The 21731-nt window shown below is 39.4% G+C and overlaps 1 protein-coding gene across 1 annotated transcript; it reads right to left on the bottom strand.

Moving 5' to 3' along the window:
• Positions 1-456: 456 nt before the first annotated feature.
• On the bottom strand, positions 457-19377 carry LOC102306367 (RNA-binding motif, single-stranded-interacting protein 1). The gene is made up of 13 exons (XM_042219207.1): positions 19044-19377; positions 16100-16275; positions 13856-13914; positions 11558-11649; positions 7560-7717; positions 6511-6590; positions 5818-5933; positions 3039-3088; positions 2855-2942; positions 2512-2562; positions 2130-2240; positions 1918-1998; positions 457-1775 (listed from the first exon to the last, which is right to left on the bottom strand). The coding sequence occupies exons 1-13, from the start codon at positions 19092-19094 to the stop codon at positions 1704-1706; spliced, it is 1185 nt and encodes a 394-aa protein (XP_042075141.1). The 5' UTR covers positions 19095-19377; the 3' UTR covers positions 457-1703.
• Between the last annotated feature and the right edge of the window lie 2354 nt (positions 19378-21731).

Genomic DNA, 21731 nt, shown 5'->3' on the forward strand with positions numbered 1-21731 from the left:
TTACATTTGCCTGTGGAATCTGCTGCCAAAAAGGCTATGAAACTGAGTGAGTGAACGCAAGTAGAGCTGTCCCCAATAGTGATTATGTTATTCCATCATAATAAGATAAAAAAAAAGAAAAAAAAGAAACAGGTTTGAGGAAAATCAAAAAGTATTTAAAAAAAAAAAAAAAAAAAAAAAACCCTAAAGGGAAACAGCTGTTTCCTTTCAGGCTGACAGGCTCCTGAGTGTGGGATTTGGTCTGGAAGGACGGGCTGGACCTGCTAACCCGGCCTAATACAGAGGAGAAAGAAAACTGAGGTAGATAACTGCTCTGACTGACAACCAGGTCGAATCACAGGCTTACTAGAGGACACCTTAGTTAAAATGGTTCAACTATTTAACAAATTGCCACTTATTTTTAAAGCACTATTTCATATCAGATTGCTTCCGTAGCACTCCATCAGTTTTTTTTCCTTTTAAATGAATCTTTACTATAGTGTTGCACCATCCCATTTTTCCTGTTACCATGAAAGTCATCTGTGGCACTTGCTGGAGCCTTCCTTCATACTTGTGTGTGTACTGAACTAAATGTAAATGTACAAAAAAAAGAAAAAAGGCACACTGTCCAATCTACACTCTTTTTTTGCATGGTCACCTTTGTTATAGAGACAAATGATGGCATTTCCTCACAAGCTTTGGTGACGTAAACTACAACTGAAAGTGCCAAGTCTGATTGTTTCCTATCAAAGAGTGAGGCGCAATAAAATACACATATTCATCAAATTTTTACCCTTCGACTCTTGCAACATTTGGCCAAGTTCTATTTTAAGGCTTTGATTAATTAATTTTCCACAATCATACGTCCATGTTTCCCGTTTTTGCAAAGTGAAAAATACCTACCTCATCAAAACGACAATTAGTAATACCACCTTTAAAAAGAGAAAGCACAGCCAACAAAACAAAATTACACCCACCCCACCAAGCTTAATTTTAGCTATTCTAAAAAACACATTTCAACATCCACACGAATGCACAGCCTTCTTTCTAAATAAATATTCCATCCAATAAAATCATCTTTGGAAAATTTCTTTTGCTGCTCTAGTAGGTTTTGGAGGAAGGGAGCAAAAACACATGTTCCATTAAAAAAACAAACAAACAAAAAAACAGAAAAGAAAAAAAAAAAAGACCGCCTGCAGGTGAGAGCTCTTATCAAAATTTTTTTGGCTTATTGCTGCTTTGTGGTGGTCTGTTCAAGAAATGTATCAAAACTATTAAGGCAGATTTTCAGACAGCAAGACTGAGTTCTAAGAAAAAAAAGAAATCACTTTACAAGAAAAAAACAACAACACTAAACACATCACCATATCCACACTCACACAGCAAGCACAAAAAGGTTATTTTCAAATATTTTGGAAAAAAAAAAAAAAAAAAAAAAAAAAATCCTCAGGAAAAAAGTGAACAGAAAACATCTTTGCACAACTGGACACGTGATTCTTTCTTGTGTCCTGTGCGACCCCTAGTAAAAAATAAACGTTCTAGTATGAAAATAAAACTTCTTTAAATAAACTTTGAATCCTTTGATGAACTTAGGTGTACGCTCTGAAAACGATACCCGAAATAGTATCACTTTAAACATTTGAGCAAAACAGTGAAAGATCCTTAGCGTCCGCTGCGTTTGTAGACATTGTTGTGTGGGCTGTTGTCCAAAGGTTACCTCAGCACTACTTGGTTTGTTGATAGGAATAGGGGGAATGATTGCCGGATGAGTCCACATGTGACTGTCCACTGTTTTCAACCTGAAAAGAAAGAAAGTACTCATTTTTTTGGGGGGGGGGGGGGGGGGGGGGGGGGGGGGGGGGGGGGGGGGGGGGGGGGGGGGGGGGGGGGCAAAATATTTTGCTAAAAGTGGGGCTGCAATTTTGTTGCTGCACATACTTCCACAGGAACAGTGGCTGTCGGCAGATGTGGATACTGTGGGATATATGCTCCTTGCATAGCTGTATTGGGAGCCATAAACTGCAAGAAAATGGAAAATGAGACTATTCACAAACCAAAATAAGCATATCTTAATAATTTTTTTTTCCTCTAAGGCAAAAGTATAATGAGTCAAACAATCTCTCAGTTAATCTCATGCAGGTTTCTCTCACCGTTCCTGCACTACCCAAGGAGAGGTGACCCATCTGCTGAGTGAGAGGCGCCATCATAGAAGCAGGCTGCAGTGACAGAGATGGGTCGATAGAGGGCGATATCACTGTACCCTGCAGAAGTAGCAGAAGGTGAAATTTACAAGTTGAGCAAGTTGGCTATAAACATCTCGACTGGCCTGACGCATCAGACACTGTTTGTATATTGTTGCCAACTCATTTCAAACTAAGACCATCATATTTTAAATCTGTTAGAAATCATTTAGCATATGTCATTAAATACACAGCTTCATACAGTCCATTCAAAACAGTCATATTTGGTGACTAACAGATTATGATTAAAAGAGAAACAGCAGAACAAAATATGGAGAACTCCTGTTCTTACTGGGTGCTGCATGATGTAAGGTTGATGAGGCATCCAGGATGGGTTCTGCATCTGGAACATCAACAAACACGCTCTGTAAACAGTCTGGCTCAGAGCAAATGCTATTTCCAGAGATCACGTCCTACTGCGATGGCACATAAACAAGCATAAAAGGCTATACCGGCATTTGTCACATACTTGACCTACATCTCCAACCCCCCCCCCAAAAACTATTTCAAATCTCAAAGACACATGTTTTACAAATATTTTTGAAACTAAATCACATATTTCTATTACAATGTTCATGTATTTTACATACATATGTTTTAAAGTGCATATTTATCAATAGAAAAAGTATTCAAACCTGATATGTGGAAAGCGGAGACATGTAGGGAGACATGGAGGTTTGAGTAATCATCCTGTTTGACATACTGTATGGTGCTGGAAAAAATCTGTCAAAGTGTATTGAGAATATTATATTATATGACGTAAATATATTGAAACAACAACAACAACAACAGTGCATTACACATGTTAATCTAGTTTACCCATTTTGCATAGCAGCTGAACTGGGATCATATGTGAGTGTCATTCCAGCCTGAGGGAAAAGAAGACAGGACTTTAGCAACTCAGATGAAGTCTGCAACTTTAAATAACATAAAACCATCATCTGTGGCGTGACACTGGGTCTATATACACACACACTTCTGTTTGTTGGGAACAGAAGATGTTCATCTTTTTTTTTTTTTAAATAAACACTGTTTGTACTGACTGACCAAACACAGTCAGCTGATGGTGGTTTGTTTTGTTTTCTCAAAGTGTAAAGCACTAGACCAGCCAGAAATTATTACCACGCACTAGAAATGCAGTGCCTTGAACAGCACATGCTGTGGACTAATAATGTCACAGCGTTTATAGCTATAACTTGTGCTCCGTGAAGTGGGGCGCACATTGTATGAGGTATCAAGGAATCAATTGACACTTCTATCCCAGGATTTAAGAACCTGTGATGATGAGTGTGCTCCAGCCTTCACAAACCAGATGTTAGATGGCTTCTTTTTGCAGATGATGCCGCTTTGCCATTAAGAAACAGACCAACAGTGGTGTTGTACTTTGTTCCTCTTTTTTGGGAACAGAAGTTGCAGTCATTACTTATAATTCCCTTTTAGTTCATTCATTTGGTATAGCACACACTGTATGACACATACATTCATGCCCTGTAGAACAGGAACTAAAACTAGAGTCGGACCTTTAGCCCAAGTTAATGTTGAGCTTAGGAACGAAGACAGGATAATCTGCTGACAGGAGTGTTACACCCATACGATAAAACGAATGAGTTCAGTGGTGATCAGCGACACGGAAATTGCTCTTTAAAAAGAGCTTATTGATATAGCGCTGACTGAATGCAGACTGTACAGTCTATGTACAATGAGTAGTACCCACAGTAGAGACAGCAGAAATCCGTGCAATCTTTCTTGCTCTGCAGCTTAAATACCATGGAGTTGCGAGAAATGGATCATCCTAACCAGCTGTAGCATTTTGAGTCAGTGCTTGTTCCAACAGTTAATGAGAAAAGCCTGGCTGGTAAACCCCCCCCCCAAAAACAAAACAAAACAAACAAACCAAAACAGAACAAAAAACAAACAAACAAAAAAAAACCACCCCAGTTTTCGCAGAACCAGAAAGCTTTTCTGCAACGTCACCAAGAAGCCCTGAGCTTGAATGACAGAACTAGCTTGTACATTTGCATTTCTCTGGCACTTGCCCAAGGAATCCGATTATCTTCACAGTGTAATATATAAATACATTCATCTTGAAGGGGTGCTAATGCTCAATTGACACATTTTGTGACTGTGCAAAGGGTGAATGACAGAGCAAACAAGTTCACCATGTTTGAGTATGCAGTGTGGTCATGTGTATTATTAGTCTCTGTGAAACTGATTGAGGAAATCCATCTCCTAGCCTACTATATACATTTTTAACTTCTGACATTTTTAATGCTTGCAGTTCTAAAATAAGACACAAGGAGTGTTTATTACACTGCTGCAGGTTTCTCTGAAAGGACTGTGTGATAATAGTCACAAAGCAAGGTGGTTTGATGATGATCACTGACAGTGCATCACCTGAAGCACTGTCAGTGAACTGAGAGAACTATGACATAGGTGGACACTGAATATGAGCAGACAATTTTACAGGCATTAATGATTTTGAGGGGAATAAAAAACCTCGGCTGGCAGTGATGAGGGCTACTAACAGGCTTAAAACAAACAAACAAAAAAGTCAGTCAGTACATGCAAAAGAAGTGGCTCCACAGTGTAGTGATTTACACATTTCCCTAACAAGCAAATCCCAAGTTTGATCCTGGGAGGAGACAGAATTCCCTTTAGGGTTGCGTCAGGAAGGGCATCCGACATTTAAAAAAAAAAAAGTCTGCCAAATGAAACATGCGGAGCTCCCCGCTGTGATGACCCCTCGTGAATAATGGAGCAGCCAAACGTTTCTTTTCTGAATAAGCTGAACACAACATTGCGAAATGTGACAGCTTTTACTGCATGCCTTTATCTTACTCAGTGCCATCTCCATAATTAAACCCAGGACTTCCCAAACCTAGTGATCAGTGAACTGATGGGCACAGCATCACAAAAGCTTACAGACCTGTAAGCTGCATAAAAAAATAAATAAATAAATAAAAAGCAAAATGTAATCTCAAGCAAATGAGCAGCTAAAGCAAGGAAGAAAACATCAAGGCACCATTAAGGCAGAAATATTGAATAATGTGTTGTTTAGATGTATTTTTATAGTGTATCACAGATTTTGTCTTATTCTTTGAGCCGCCCCCTAGCTGGTATACTATCCAAATTTCATGGTAGCAAAAGAAAAAGAATGTAACATTTAAACTGGCGAGTAGGTTTATCTGCAAATCTTATGACGTTAATGAATACAAGACTTTAGTGTTTTAAATGTGTCATATAATTATACAAAGACCCATAGAACAATAGGCCTCAGTCTTTCCACTGAGAATCTGATTTCTTACATAGATACCCAAGATTGACTCTTAAGAGACCCTCTAAGGAATCTGCACCAAAATCCACGGGATTTTCTAGGAATAGTGACGCTATTTTCTGGAGCAGATGAGTTTTCAAGTTAAATTGTTATGGCAAAAACCAAACTATTGTCATGAAACAAAAACAAGCTACCAAGTAAATCTGAAGTTACCATTGCTGAGCTTCAAATCCTGCTTCATAGCACAGGCCTCAGATTTTTGCCCTTTATTATTATTCCTATCTGCCCGTGGATTAGTAGCTGAGACTCATTCCATCAACTTACCAGTCTAGAGTCACCATCCCTTCCCCAGTATCGACCATTCTGGCCAAATTTATTCTGGCTTTGTCTCTTTTTCTGTCCACCATCAGCAAACTTGCAGAGCAAAGGTTCAGTTGGCGCTAAAATGAAAAAAAGAAAAAAAAGAAAGAGGCATGGCAAGAGAATGAAATATGAGATTTGTGTTTAACAAACACTATTGCACAGACTCATTGTTCGCCATTATTTTCTGTGTAGTCAGTCACTCTCTGAAGCCTAGGAGTACACATTTACTAGCCAGCCTGGGAACACAGACATCTAATTTGGCAGCTGTGGAGCTTTAATCCCCTCCCCTTCCTGACCAAGGCACGGCCAGCAGAGACTACTTCAGTCTAATAATCCAATTAAAACGCTTAGAGAGGGAGTGAAAGCCACACAGAGCAGCTCTTTCGTTTTCTTTGTCTATGCTCTGCCTCTTAGGGCTGAGTGTATATGAGCTCTTTACCAGCAGACTCACTGACTCCTGTTGGAAGAATGAACCACTGAGCCAGTCACTTCATCTGGCCCATACAACTCCACCCAATCTTATGCAGACTAGCCCTAATAGACTTTATTTTCTATCACATCTTTTTGTTAATGACATAGGTGTTAAACCTTAAATGCAGTATTTTGTACAATACACACCACCAAATATAGTATAGGTATAGTGTATGTTCTTACCTGCTACACCTGGAGGTGTCTTAATGAACTTTCCATTGAAGTGTGAAATGACTGCATCACATTTTTCCGTTGACTCCATCCTGAAGCCCAAAAACAGAGTGAAAAACAACAGAAGTGACATTTGCAGCAACAAGGCGTCAGGTGCTTTCCTAAAATGACTTCTTTATCAGTTAGTGGAAGCGGTGGTTTGTCATAAGTGATTTTTATCTACAAGTTCATAGCGTGCATCTTTTGTAGAATCAACTTGAATGGTTTTGGACATGCACAAAAAGATTCCCGTGATGCAATATGATAATTTCTGTTTTGCCAGTCTTGACCATGGCTTTGACTGTCAGGTATTTTAGTTAAATGTCAGGTTACGCGAGTACGACTGGCGGAAGCTATTATTATCACTGCAATTAAATAAACCAGTCATTGTGAAACTATTTTTAAAGGCGTTTCCATTTGTCCATACATGAACAGTTTCTTTGTTAATCGACAACAGCCCCAGTGTATGTGTTTTTAGGTATTATTTTTAAGAAGTGAAACAAATTCTGAAAAGGGCATTGAGATTTTTACAACAAGAATTTTTTTTGTTTATTTATTTATTTTTTTAGTGATATAAAGATTTATTTCTACTTTATGACTGGTAAAAATCAAGTAGAACATAGCAAATGTGATTAAAACTGTGGCATTGTTAATAATAAGTTAATATCAGACTTCCTGTTGATTTTCTTGCCTGTCTGGAAAGGCCCATGCCACATGTTTCTATTCCTGGCCTTGACGACACTTATGTTTTAGTGGCGAAAAGTAGTCTCTTCCCATTTACAGTTGTAAAGATACCTCTTTTGGCCAGGAAGCAATCCAACAATTTTTCAACAAAAAATATACAATGCTAGGTAGAGGCCAGAGAAGTTTTTCAGTTATTTCACATGCTTATTTGGTTTAGTCATACCAGTGCAGTATGCACGGGGGGGGGGGGGGAAACAACAACAACAACAACAACAACAACAACCTCTCGATACCATTTCAAGTTCTATATCTGACAATAAATTACAAAAGAATCCAACCTTGCAAAGCCCACTCCTCTGCTGACTCCACTGGAGTCCCTCAGGATGCGAGTTGATATGACCTGGCCAAAATGCTTTAACATGTTCTCCAGTTCCTGCTCATCCACAGACACAGGCAAGTTGGAGATGTACAAGTTTGTTGGGTCTTGTTCTTGTTGCTAAGAAGACGAAGAAGAAGAAGAAGACGAAGAAGAAGAAATAAAGAACAAAGCGCACATATATCAAAACATTGTAATTGCAATACCAGAAATGCCTTAAACACACCTGGAAAAATATTCCTTTGTAATATCCCATCCACACTGACTTTTTAGTAATGTGTAGACGGAAGAGGAAAGGAGCCACTTCCTTAGGAATTCAATATTATTTATCCTCAGTAATGTGGGAGTTTTCAGTAATAAGGGGTTGGCTAAGAGCACTGATAAGATGATATTTGCATGCGGCTCATGGTGGCTTAAGGCTCGCAGCTGGCTTCTTGATGTATTTTAAGAGCATCAGCAGAAATGCAAGAGATAGCTATGAATCCCTGGGGAGAGGCCTCTCACTATAGGCATCTGTGTTGTGTTTTTCATAAACAGCAACAATAACAGAAAATGGAATGACAACAAATTAGCTGCAGCTTAGGCAACACCAAACAATAGCAATGTGTTCAAACATAGGATTTAACCCTCAAAACTGAATGGTTGCTGGTGCCAGATGGGCTGGTCTGAGTATTTCAGAAACTGTTGTGTGGGAAAATCCCAGCAGATCAGCAATCTTTAGGGTTTACAGAGAATAGTTTGAAATGGAGAAAATATCCAACATACTGTTGATGCTAGAAGTCAGAGGAAAACGGTCAAATTGCTTTAAACTGACAGCAAGACCAATTACAATCAACATATGCAGAAGAGCATCTCTAAACACACATCAGCAGCAGAAGCAAACAGCGGGTTGTACTCCTTTCAGCTAAGAACAGGAAGTGAAGCTAAAGTTCACATAGGCTCTGCTGAAACTGTTAGATCTTTGCCAGCAGAGTGGACACCCATAAATCAATCAATAAGTGAGCTTCTTTTTATGGTTGTTAGACATGACTTAATTGTAAATATTCATGGGGAATTTTGACCCAGTACTTACCGTTACTTGTGACTTATGTAAACAGAAGTTAGATTGAGGTGAATGACCTCATTTTAAAGATCCAGTAAGTCGACTTCAATAGCTTATTTCTATCTGGATTCAGTTTTGCCTTAATGATCCAAATCGAAGTAACAATGACAATGGTACGCATATAATGACGTATCTAAAACCTTAAGAAACATTTATTTTTAATGTTTGTATTTTAAAAAAAAAAAAAAAAAAAAAAAGCATACTGGTTGGAGCAAGATGCCATTGGACCGCAGACACGGAAATGACACAGGACACTTGCTCCTTGCTCAGTGTTGTGTGGGAAGATGAACTATTTTTTCCCAGACAATCCACTGTTACCAAACCAACTCTCAATTATTCATTTCCTTTTTTGAAAGACATAAAGCCACAAGTTAAATAACATGACTTCAGAGCCCACCATCGAACCATCTGTTATTTTATATTCCTGTATATTCATTTAACAATATTCAAAACTCTAACACTGCTGTGTAAATATACGATTATATTGGGAGATTTAATGAAAAGTCTTTGAAGTGGGTAGAATATCATCAGCCTGGGCAGACATACCGTAGGAGCACATCAACATGGATATACATGAAGTGATGAAAAATAATCGAGCTGTGTCACCATCACCAATTTTACTCGCAGTACTACTTTTTTAGACAATAGCAATTTCAAATAAAACATTAAATATTAAAATATTGTTTAGAGCTGTAATATAATCTGCTTTGTTTTGCTCAAATGTAACATGAATTTATGGTCTGTTCTCTAAACTTCCACAACCTTCAGTTCCTTTTTAAGTGTTTCATTCAAGTTAACAGACAGAGCTGCTTCTGCTTCATGTATTATTGAGTGGGGCCTTTTCTAATAAACTAATCTAACATCATTTATAAAAGCTGAAAATAATGTTTGTTACAAACAGACCACCAAAGAATTTTATTTTAGTATTTGGTATGACCCCCTAGTGGTTTTAATGATAACATGTACGTGATCTGATATGTACTCTACAAAGCCTGATGATCCAAGTCATCCCACTACAGTTTGAAAAAACCTCCTACGATACGAGGAATGTATTCGATTTCTCTCATTAATTAAGTGTCCCCATAAATATTCAGACGGGTTATGGTCATGTAATTGTGGAGTGAAGTCCTCCGTGGTCTTCTTTGGTGTTAAAATGGTTCTTGCAAAGTGTTGACTATATTTTGGAACATTGTCCTGCTGTAGTATAACTTCTTGAATACTGCCAAAACAATGTGTCACAAAGTATTTGATACACAGTAGTACCCTTGACTCCTTATATTTACATGAGAATTTGGCTTCTCCTCTTTTTAAATGCAGTTTAGAGATCAATACTCACATTCTGAGAGCCTTCTGTTGGTTTTTGACTTTTTATTTTGCTAATCATGCATCTGTGAAAAAAGCTTTATGTATCGATTTCGTAATGATATAGTAACTTCTGGTCTGCGTCACTGCGATTTTAGTATAACTGATACTGTTTCTCCAAAGTGCACTGGAGTTTCATGCACCTTTAAAACTTTCAGTCAAGCCCTGAGAATTTGACACAGAACAATTTGAGTCACTTTGTCCTGATGTCATGTTTCCCATCATCACGGCGCTACTTAACGCGCAACGCAGTTCACAGCCATATTTATAGGAGTTGAGCAACAACTGCAACTTGATCTACTTGAACAAGCTTCTGATGAGTAGATCCAATCCAGCTGAGCATCAACTGATTGCAAGCTTCAACAGAAGAAAAACAAGTCAAGGAAATACTGACCAATCCCAGCAAACATGTCACAATGTTGTTGTTTCTTTAAATGTTTAAAATCCTCAAACTTTCAGATTATTTTTAAAGCTCAGATACAAATTAGTTTTTTGGAATGCTCTCAAAAGCAGAAATGTACTAAAAAATGATAACAAATGTTTTCTAGTTTTGTACAAATGAGAACCAAAATGGAAACTGATAGAACGCAAGTGAAGAAGACTATTAATGACAGCAAAAACGACACCAGGGAGAAAGCTGCAGGAAGAGGTTCAGCAAATGTCTTGGTAGAGTCCTTTTGACAGCAGTCAAGTAAAAGTACTTACTACTTTCTTTTGACAAGACATGAACTATGACCTCCAAGCTCACTGAACATCAACTCCTAAATCACGTTTAAAGCACACACACACACACACACACACACCAGAAATACCTGTTACACATTAACCTACCATTTTGTTCATTAATAATTACTGCAAATGGAACAACTGCAATCCAGCAGAGTACATATTCATTAAAACTCATTTTACATTGAGGGCCACATACAGCCCACTTTGATCTTGGCCAGACAAGTGAAACTTCCCTTTCGGGCAGCGTAAAGACATTTACCTGCACATTTAACCCCGGAGATATGACAATAAAAGCTAGTGTTTCTACATGATAAATGTATAAAATTACAGAAAAAAGTTGTGGTAGCTCTCTGCACATTGTGTCCCATATTCCTGTTTTTCCTGTTCCTGTCCAGTAGCCCAGATTGGAGAATTGGCGGCCAATTCTGGCCCTTGGCCCTTATGTTTGACAACCCTGCTACAAGTAATTGTATAATTCACATGCAGCAACCTAGAGGCTGCCACAAACTGGTGCATGGGTTACTTTTGTCACACATACAGTAATTACACAAATAGAGACTGTTCTCAGCACACACTTCCTGTATGATTCAATTCAGTGATCAGAGCCAATGAGCATGCTGGTTGTGGAACGTATATCATGCAATCCTGCTATGTAATACCTTAAGGATTAGTTTTAAGTTGATCAAGTAGCCAGAAGGAGGACAAAGAGTGAAGCTGAGTGATTTGTATTGATGTGATATCAGGATTAGTCTGCAATGAAGCCTTACCTTTGCCATCTGAGCCTGGACACCGCTTGTCTTCAAGGTAGCCACAGCTTTCTGAGCTGCAGCGGGGCTATCAAAGTCAACAAAGCCATATCCTGAGGGGATAAAACACATAATTAGGATGACATTCTAGACCAGAGACATTACATGAGGAGAAGACATGGCTCTCAACAAATTCTGAATAACTCTACAGGGGACCCTCTGAGCCACTCAGCAGTCAAACTGAGAAACATGTTGTTGACAGTTTAAACTGTGTGACATACAAAAAGTGTTTGAGCATGAACCAGCTTTTTAAGGTCATGCCACAGCATCTCAGTTGGATTCAGGTCAGGACTTTGACTAGGCCACTTAAGCCATTCAGAGGTGGATTTGCTGGTGTGTTCTGGATCATTGTCCTGCTGCAGAACCCAAATGTGCTTCAGTGTGAGATCACGAGCAGAATTCATGGTTAAATTTACCACAGCAAGTCTTCCAGGTCCTGTGGCAGCAAAACAGCCCCAAACCATCACATTACCACCACCATGTTTCACTGTTGGAATGATATTCCCTTTCTGAAATGCTGTGTTAGCCTTCTGACCCTGCCAAAAAGTTCAGCTTGTCTCGTCAGTCCACAGAGCATTTCCCCAAACGTCTTCAGGATCATCAGGATGTTTTTTGGCAAATGTGAGACGATTTTCTACATGAACTCTGCTATCCATGCCATTTTTGCCCAGTCTGTTTCTTATTGTTGAATCTTGAACTCTGACCTTAACAGAGATGTGAAGCCTGAGGTTCTTTAATGCTGTTCTGGGTTCTTTTGTGAACTCTTGGATAAGTCACTGATGTGTTCTTGGAGTAATTTCGGTCAGCTGGTCCCCCGTGGGAAGGTTTACAGTGCTCCAAGCTTTCTCCAGATGTGTATAGTAGCTTTCACCGTGGTTCAATTGAGTCCCAAAGCCTTAGAATTTGCTTTGTAACCCTTCCCAGGCAGAGAGATGACAGTGACTTTCTCAAGTGTTTCTTTAGATCGTGTTATGATGTGTTGCTTTTTGAGACCTTTAAATCTCCTTCACTGTCAGACAGGTTTTATTAAAGTGATTTATTGCTTCAAGTGGCTGCCAAAAGTTTTTTTAATAGTTTGTGCTGGATTTGACTTTTATGCCCCAGTGACCACTGAAATTAAACCTACAGCCTTCTCCTCATTCATTTAGAAGGGGTCATCACAATAACTGCCCAAATAACTACTCAGAGGCATTTCAAAGATCGATGTCAAGTGATGGGACTTGCTCTTACAAGGAATTTCTCTATACCAGGAACAGATAATGATAGAACCACCAATAGCTATCCTTGAGATAACTATTCATTCTATATTTTAAGATGTAACTTTAAAATGTGTATTTTTGTATATTACATGATATAGTTCTTTCTGTTTGTACATATAAATATGCTTGATTTGTGCGTGTGGCAGCATGTTTTTCGAAAGTAGGGGGGGGAAAAAAAAAGTGCTGAGGCTGCAGATACCAGTGGGTCAGTTCAGCTCTTTGTAATGGGGGTACAAACAGGGTGTATACATAGTTTATAGCTTCTACTGCTCTTGATATATAGAACACATTTAAAATGAGTTATGATGAACGTATCAGAACAGTTCCAGCTAAAAAAAAAAAAAAATGGGTCACACTGTTTTATGTGAATCCGGTCTGACAGTTTATGAAAACAGTAAAAAAGCCAAATAAGGCAGTTTTTAAAGTGGATAAATAAGGTCATCGCAAAAGCCTGTTCTATTTAAAATTCAGTCAGAGCCTCGCAAGGTCTTTAACGGTTTCTCATTTCACTGAAGGACTTTGATTTACTGGCATCTCTATAATCCAGTAGAGAGTGACAACGCGATCTCTTAATCCCATTACCCCTAGAGATTCAGCAAGCCCTGCTTTAGTCAGGTGAGCAATCTACTAGAACTGGAATAAGACCAACAGTGTCACTCAGCAAGAAGAGGAAGAGTTGGGCACGTCTTCCTCCTAGGCAGCGTGCATGATAGCGACAAACCAGCGACAAGAGCCGCTGCTTAAAATAACACGAGCTGAGAGGCAGCTTTAAACAGCCTGACTGTCTGTTTCCTGAAATGATCTGAAACTACATGTCTGCTTGATTTTTTTTTAATGACAGAAGTCACACCCTGGATGCTGCAGTTTTTGGAGAATTTTAGGAATGTGTAGGTGCTATATATCTTGCGTGGCAGTTTCCTTTCATGCACATTGAATCTCAAGAGAGATAAAAGAGGGCAGTGCTGGTAAGACAAAAAAAAAAAAAAAGAAGATGACACACCTTTGCACTTATTTGTAGCCTTGTCCAGGATAGCTTTTGTTGATACAATTTTGCCATACCTATGGGAGGAGCAGAAAGGCGAGGTATTGTTAGCAGACAAAGCCAGTTATAAAACACTTTGACTGAGAGAAGAGGTTGAGCAACAATCCATGACATCACTGTAAAAACATGAGAAACAGGAAGTGGTTTCCATGTGGTGCTGAAAACCCCACAGTGCTGCAAACAAGTAATCTCCAATTTCAAATAGTCCCTTTACCTAAACCAGCGTTTTAAACTTTTAACAGTCTCATTGTCTCTTGCAAGAAGGAGGGTCGCTGAAGGGCAACATCCTTGCATAGTCTATGTGTCACAGGCTGTTTCAAGATTATATTTAGGCTTAGTAGTGAACTATATACACATTAAAACTGTCTTCACAGAAGACTTTTTCACTGACAGATTTCTCTAAAGTACTGACAGACCCATGCCTCATGAAATACAAAGATTATCGCATTCAAATGATTCTTTCTTGGCATTAGCCGTCTTTCCAATCCATCGCTTGAAGGTTTAAATTAGTTTAGTAAATGCAAAGTGGTTTACTTGACCATTTTGCATTGCATGTCATGCTTACAGGTCACCACAGTTTCCATTCACTACATTGCTCCTATGCTTTCCCTTTTAATCAAGACACCTTTTTAAATTTCCATGTTACTTAAGACAAAACCCTAAATTGCTCTGTCACAAATATTATGTAATAGAGATAAAAAGTGCTTTTGTAGGTACAACGTTTAGTCCTCTTCAAACTAGAAAAGGGTTAGTAATAAAATCTGTGACCAAACTGGGAATAACAAGACAAAAGGAAAATCTCCAGAATCTTTATTTAGTTTTGTTTTTTTAAATTGTACAGTATTTTCCCCAATCTGAAGGGTTTATATGCCCTTGCTTCAGGACACAATGTAACCTGAAACAAACTGGAGGATATATAAGCTACAGATGCTAAACTGGGTGAAAGAGCATGAACTTATGACCCCTCTTTCTCCTGAACATTAATTTTAATTTACTCAACTACAGATCCTGTTACTTCTCTTACAAAACCATCAAAATGCAGAACATTTGCATGTACCTAACACGTAACCGCTTATCACAACTTTCAGATCATTCGCTGTGATCCAGTGAGGTATTCTGAATGCACAAGTCAAGTCTTGTTTGCTCCCATATTTAAAAAGGAAGTGGTAAGCAGCACGTTTGATGTGATCTCTGCGATGCACCTATATACACCACGACAAATAAAATGATTCCAACTACATCCTCACATGATTCGGAAAAACAAAAAAATCCCCAGGGTCAAAAATTTTCTTTTGGACCTGAAATTTACCTATAAGCCTCTGCATACAAATGAACCGCACATTTTTCCTTCTTATTCACTGTCATATTTTTAAGATGGGGCCTCAGAGAGAAAAGGAAATGAAATTTCTGATGCGCCATGGTCTGTCTCCTTGGTATATAAAAAGCAATTAGGATGCAAAGAGGGCTGTGAATGAGCTCAGTGCATACCTTTTCTTTTTTTCCCCCCCACACATACGATATATGAAATCTTTGACTCTGTGCCCTGTATGCTGTCAAGTTGAGTTATGTTCTATTTTTCTCTTTCCATGTATAGTCCTTGAGATAACTATTAAATCAGTATTGAAGTGTATCCTTGAATATTGCTGTTATATTGCTAAAATGACACATTTACCTCTTACGTCAACCTGTTTGCATTCTCATAAATTTACAGTATATGAACAAAAGCACTGGGCCACACCTCCTAATCTTTGAATTCAGCTGTATAAAAATAAAGCAACAAGCCACGCAGTCTACCTTTACAAGCAATTGTAAAAGAACTGGTTATTCGATACCACCCCTGCAACAGGTTTGTGAAATTTATTTCCTCCTGGATATTCTACAATTAACTGTAAGTGTAAGCACATCAACTCAGCCATGTAGTGGCAGACCACGTAAAGTTAGAGAGCCAGGTTGCTGAGTGCTGAAGTGCACAGTGTGTAAAAGTCGTCAACGCTCTGCTGACTCAGCGACGGCAGAGTTTTAAACCTTCCCTGCATAAACATCAGGACAAAAATTGTGCACTGAGGGCTTTCATGGTGCGATATTCCAGAGTGCTTTTGTCCATATAGTGTTTTTCATTAGTCACAATCAGTGCAAACTAAAATAAATCAATGAATGATCAATGGCAGATAATAAAGGACAGCGCAGGACGGTGGTACTCACGGCTGACAGAGCTTGACTAAGTCATGATCTGTAGTTGAAGGGGACAGGCCTCGGATGTAGAGGTTTGTTTTGCTGAGCTGCTCCCAGCCTGCAGTGCTACTGCTGCTGCTGTTGTTGGTGCTGCTGTTGGTGCTCGGGCTGGGTGGAGCCATGGGATGTGACAATAGAGCAGGTTGCTGTTGTACGTCAGGGAAACAATAGGTTAGACTCGTTTCAAGGGTTCATCAAAAATCAAACAGGGTTTATTATCCATTCATACATGTTGTTACAATAGACACGCACAAGGGGAAAAACAAGGATCTGTCTGAACCCTGGAAACCATCATGGAAACATGTAATGTCCAGTGTGAGAATTATTATTATTATTTTTTGCATACCACTGATTCATAGATACAGGGCAATCCCCAACATACCTCTGCAGTCAGCATAATCAGCCCACACAGCCACCTGTAGCTTTGACATCAGCATCACACTAACGTCACAATGCCTCAGGGTGTCGAATAAGCTATCTGCAGCCATCTAAGGTGTAGCTCTAAACCCTTTAACCTCAATATTCTGCTATAACATGCTTTACTTATTTAGGGACGGCTTTTCAGACTTCAATATATATGTATGACAGTCTTTTCACAAAGCGAACCAACGCTTTCAGTGTCAGCATTGTGTTTGTTAGCTACTGAGCCTCTTTATCGAAGGCGGGGAATATAAAAAAAAAAGCAAAAGTAAAAGTCCTCTGGCGACTGAGCAACTTTGAGCTTTGTGTTTACAAGACACAGATGTCCCAGTCTGACAGAACTTCTCCCCTTGGGGATTTGTCTCCCTCCTCGCTATCTGACAGTGATTACCCCCGACCTCCAATCCCTCCCCCCACCCCCCTCTTTGAAGAATCACACGCTGAGAGGAAGCTGATGGCATCCCAAGCACGAAGTGGTGACAGGATTGAGCAATCCAAATCTGGACGTCAGCCTAGAGGATCTTCTCTTGTGACCAACTGGTCGCCTGCCTCACATGCCTTCACCATGAAACAAGCCTGACCTACTGTTTTCCCACTGACTGGGGGCAAAAGTCTCTATCTCCCTCACCCTTAACCACCAGTCACCCGCTTTTCGAAGCATGGTGAGATTGCTACACAATTTGAACAGAATGAGATTAATGAGAAACAACTGATAAAAGTCAAATTATTAATTGCCTAAGATGGTGTTTCTCTTGATAACAGCAAACACAGAGTTTTCACATATTGTCAGGCCAAAAGATGTAAACAATAATTACCTTACTGGGATTCTGCAAGTACCGTATCATCCATGTTCAATCTTAACTAGCTACTACACCTCCTGTATCTTTTTTTTTAATCTTCACAGTTTCATTAAAATACACTATACCTAATCCTTTTATATTCCTGTGGATGGTTATGGGAGGACTTAAGCCTGTGGGTGGCTACACCCTGAACCAGTCACCACTCCATCACAGAGCCAACAAGGCCATGCTTACGGTCAATTTAGCATCACCAATTAACCTAACAAGTATATTTTTGGACTCTGGGAGGAAGTATCGAGAGAGGCACAGGGAGAGCATTCAAACTCCACACAGTCAGCAGACACAGAGCAAGAACCCTCTTGCTTTGATACAACAGTTCAATGTGCCACCCAAAACCAAGAATAACAAATAAGACAAGTCTTATTAGGCAAGGCAAGGCAAGGCAAGTTTATTAAAGCTAAATTCTTGGTCTCTCAAAAGACAGACTCTTAAGCAGACATGAATCACATCCTGGAAAAAAAAAAAAAAAAAAAAAAAAGCATAGCTGATGCTATCTCTGGGTACATCATTAACAAATATATTTGTCATATTAAGAACTTAAACAGTAGGAAAGGAGATGGAGCTTTTGGTTGTTTTTCTTCAAGTTATATCTTTAAAACTTATATCTTTAAACTTGGCAGAGTCACTGCTGAATAATAGTTTTGTTTTAAAAAAAAAGAAACTCTTTTCAGCTCTAAATGCCACATAATATAAAGTGAGACATGCCCTATATGCATGCAACTCGGTGACTGTTTATAACACCAACACACAAGGCAAGGCGATCTTAAAAGAGGATTCCGGCCACAAAGACCACAGCTTCATGTTTCAAAGCCTGGGACTCAGGTGGCTGTAACCTCCCTTTTTCTGTGGGGCTGAAAGTGAATTTGGCTTTCAGACAACTAGCTGATGCAGGAGTGCGAGAGACTGAGATGGGGGAGAGGACGACATCTTATCAGCCAGCTACAGACCAGCGGAGCCCGTCATATCCTAGCCGGAAATATACACAGGGTTTCCAGTAACAGGCCTCACCCATGGAGCTCTAGCCACAGGATAACAGCATGAGCAGCGCAAAGTAAATATGCTTATTCAAACCATTGACTCAAGGGGTGTTTTCGACATCTATATGTAACTGGCACAAAGTAAATCCATCAGCGGGCAATGAAGCATCCATACTGTGTAATTATACGCTATAGAGGGGAAGATCTGTAGCCTTCAGCAAGTAAACTCAGTGAATGCATTTACTCTCGAATAGATAAAGCAGCCAGTGGCTTACTGCGCTGACAGAGAGCGCACTGAAACAGAAACCAAACAAAATAGAGACTGGTGCAAGTAAACATGCACCCTAGAAGTTGTTATGCGGGGTTTAGTTTATGTAAAGTGGTGTCGATGGCCAGTTCATGTTGTCCCTACTACAGGACCTGGACCGCAGCCCAGGAGCAGCAGGTATTCTCATTATTCATAAGTAGCCTATGTGGCGATTACATCACAAAACGTGAACGCTGCCACTTTAAATAACAAGTAAAAAAAAGTTTTCTCGGTTCACATTTGGTTTATGTGCGCTGTGCGATTCTGTCATACAGACTTATTCCATAAGGCTGCCGACGAGGCAACTTTACGTCGTAAGCCTGGTCTTTAGTAAATATTTGTTTATTTACCTGTTTGCGATGAGGAGTCCTTATCGGGTTTCCAGTATTGGCAAAAATCATCCTCAACTGGACAGTGGGTGTTAGTTGTTGCTAAAGCTACAGATTTCAGGTGAAATGCACCAAACTCCAAGTACAAGTAGAATATATGTTGATAGATATCCTCCTTACTCCGCTAAAAGACAAGAAAACTGGTTTCTGCGCATATTCGCTGTATACATATCCTTGTTGTCGTCGACTATCCGGCAACAGAAACCTCCGCAAATTGTCCCAACTTCAGTCGCCCAGCCCCGTCTCTTTTCTACTTAGCGACTATACGGGCTTCATTGATTTGCAGTCAGCGCCGCACAGGACAGACGCCGCTACGGTGGGAGAGACCATTTATGCTTTTGGGCGTAGGGGGGTTGGCGTTCATGAAAGGTAGCCACAATTAATTCCAGCTACCACATCTTTTGTTTAATGAGTATTAAATATATGTCATGTATTATAGCTTAACTGTTCTTCATGTGTGCGAGACTATCTGTAATGTCCTCGTTATCTAAACACATAAAACCAAGGCGCTGTTTCTCCCTCTGTTGTCGTTATACGTATTCAAGGCTACATACCAAACGTTCCACTGTGCACATCCACCGTCCTGGATGTGTTACCTTGGTGTTGTTCTACGTGAAAAACAAAAGGGCAAAACAAGATCTGTGCTATTAATTGTTTAGGTGCAGCCATCTGTCATCAAGGTGAAATCCAGTGTTTATGGGTCATGCGTCACCCTACCTTAAGCAGCACATTTATTAGCCATTAGCCAACTCTACAAGTCACGGTGAAGAAATTGGGATACACTAATAAAAACCTGAAAACAAAATACTGTGTCTACCTACAATCATAGCTTATAAGGTCTTTCAAACACTGTAGCTACATATCTGGCTTGAAAATACTAAAGATAATATGTTTTCTCTCATGTTGGTAAACTGACCCTTTAACCCTCAACCTAACCACATTTTTTGGATAAATGGAATACCACTTGGACCCTGGGGGACCCAAGAAGAATTTACTATTAAAACCAAAAATATAAGAGCAAAAAAATGCAAACAAAATGAACAAAAAAAGAAATAATAAAAGTATTATCACATATGCAAATAATGAAATCTAAAGATTTTTTTCTTTTTTTTACAAGTACAATCAATTTGCAAGTTTCTTAAAACTAAAATCTGTACTTTTTTAAATTTTTTATACAGCTTGCAGCTTTTATGCAAAGTGCAATCCATACTATTAAATAAAAGCTTATTTACCATTCTTTGATTCTGGCATCACTTTTGATTCTGGTATAAATTCGTTTTCAGTAATTTCAAGTGTCGTATTTCAAGGGGGAAATCAATCCATCTTTTTTGACCTCAGTGTAATTTAAATAAACATGCAACCAGCCCGCCCAGAGATGTAATCTCTACCGCATGTTCCTGGTCTGCTCCGGGGCCTCCATTATGCTTAATTTATGCTAACGTGGTAGTGTGCATTTGGAGAAGTATTCGCCTACGGAAAGGGGTTTTCAGCCACCACAAAAATGCTCCTCTGCAGTTCTCCAAAGTCCCAGCAAGCATAAAAAAATACAAAAATACAAAATGGATAAACAGTGGCTGCAGTGGATACTTTTCATTGTTTAACACTTGGTTTCAGAACTTAACTCTCCTCCCAGGTTACCTGATGCACAAACAGCAGCAAAGCAGGAGTAGCCCACAGACTGGTTGTACCACATATTTTTTGATATTTTAGCCCATCTGGCAACAGACATTTTCTGCAGGTTGATGGTCAGTATGAAGCTGCAGATGGACTGCATTGATACTTTCCTGTCTGTGATTCAGGACCAAAGGTAGCAACTTTTTCCAGCAGATCATCCAGCTGAGCATTGGACAGTCACACCAGCAGGTGGTTTTCCTCACTTCCAGGAGGGCCATTGCTGTGCAGATTGGGGTGCGTGTTGTAGCACTATCAGCTCTCCTATTTTGTGTGCGACGTAACCAGGTCATGTCTAAGCTCTCAAAGGTACAGTAGATCCAGCAACATCTCCAACATTCTGATAACACTGAGCTTGGGAAGGTCCCCATTCAGATGATGAAAGCAGCAATGGCATCTGAGTTTTTCTTTAATGAAAGAGTGCACCTACATCTCCTGGATACTATGTGTTCCTTTAGTTTGTACTTTAATTTAAGACTAATTGTACACATAAGGTGAATAAATAGTTCCATTTATTAAAACTGCATAGGTGGAATTGGGTATTTTCACACAGATCCTGTGGAATGCCAAAACTGTGTATTTTTAAAAGGTACTAATCAAAACAAAAATAGAAAACAAGAAGCCTGCCCTTCTTTGAGGTAAGAAGGGCAGGCTTTGGTATAAAATCAAATCAATCCACCTAACTGTCACCAGCTTCTGATTGGAAAACACAATGCTTTTGGGAGAAAGTGTTATGCTACAGCCGTTGTACAGATATGCCTTTATAGGCTGCTTAAACAGCTTTCTTTCATGGTCTGGATTTCAGTTGGGTTAGGCTAGCAGCTGTTTTGTATTAGGTGCGCATGGTATTCTTTACCAGTATCTCATCAAAATGCAAATTTGCAAAAACGAGAGACATACTGTGGTGGAGTATATTGAAAAAGGTCCCCAGGGCCTGAAGTCACTGAAGCGATCCTGAATCTATGATATCACTGTCCT

Source organism: Haplochromis burtoni, unplaced genomic scaffold (assembly GCF_018398535.1).
Source record: "Haplochromis burtoni strain Fernald_Lab_line unplaced genomic scaffold, NCSU_Asbu1 Contig_29, whole genome shotgun sequence".
Classification (NCBI taxonomy): Eukaryota; Metazoa; Chordata; class Actinopteri; order Cichliformes; family Cichlidae; genus Haplochromis; species Haplochromis burtoni.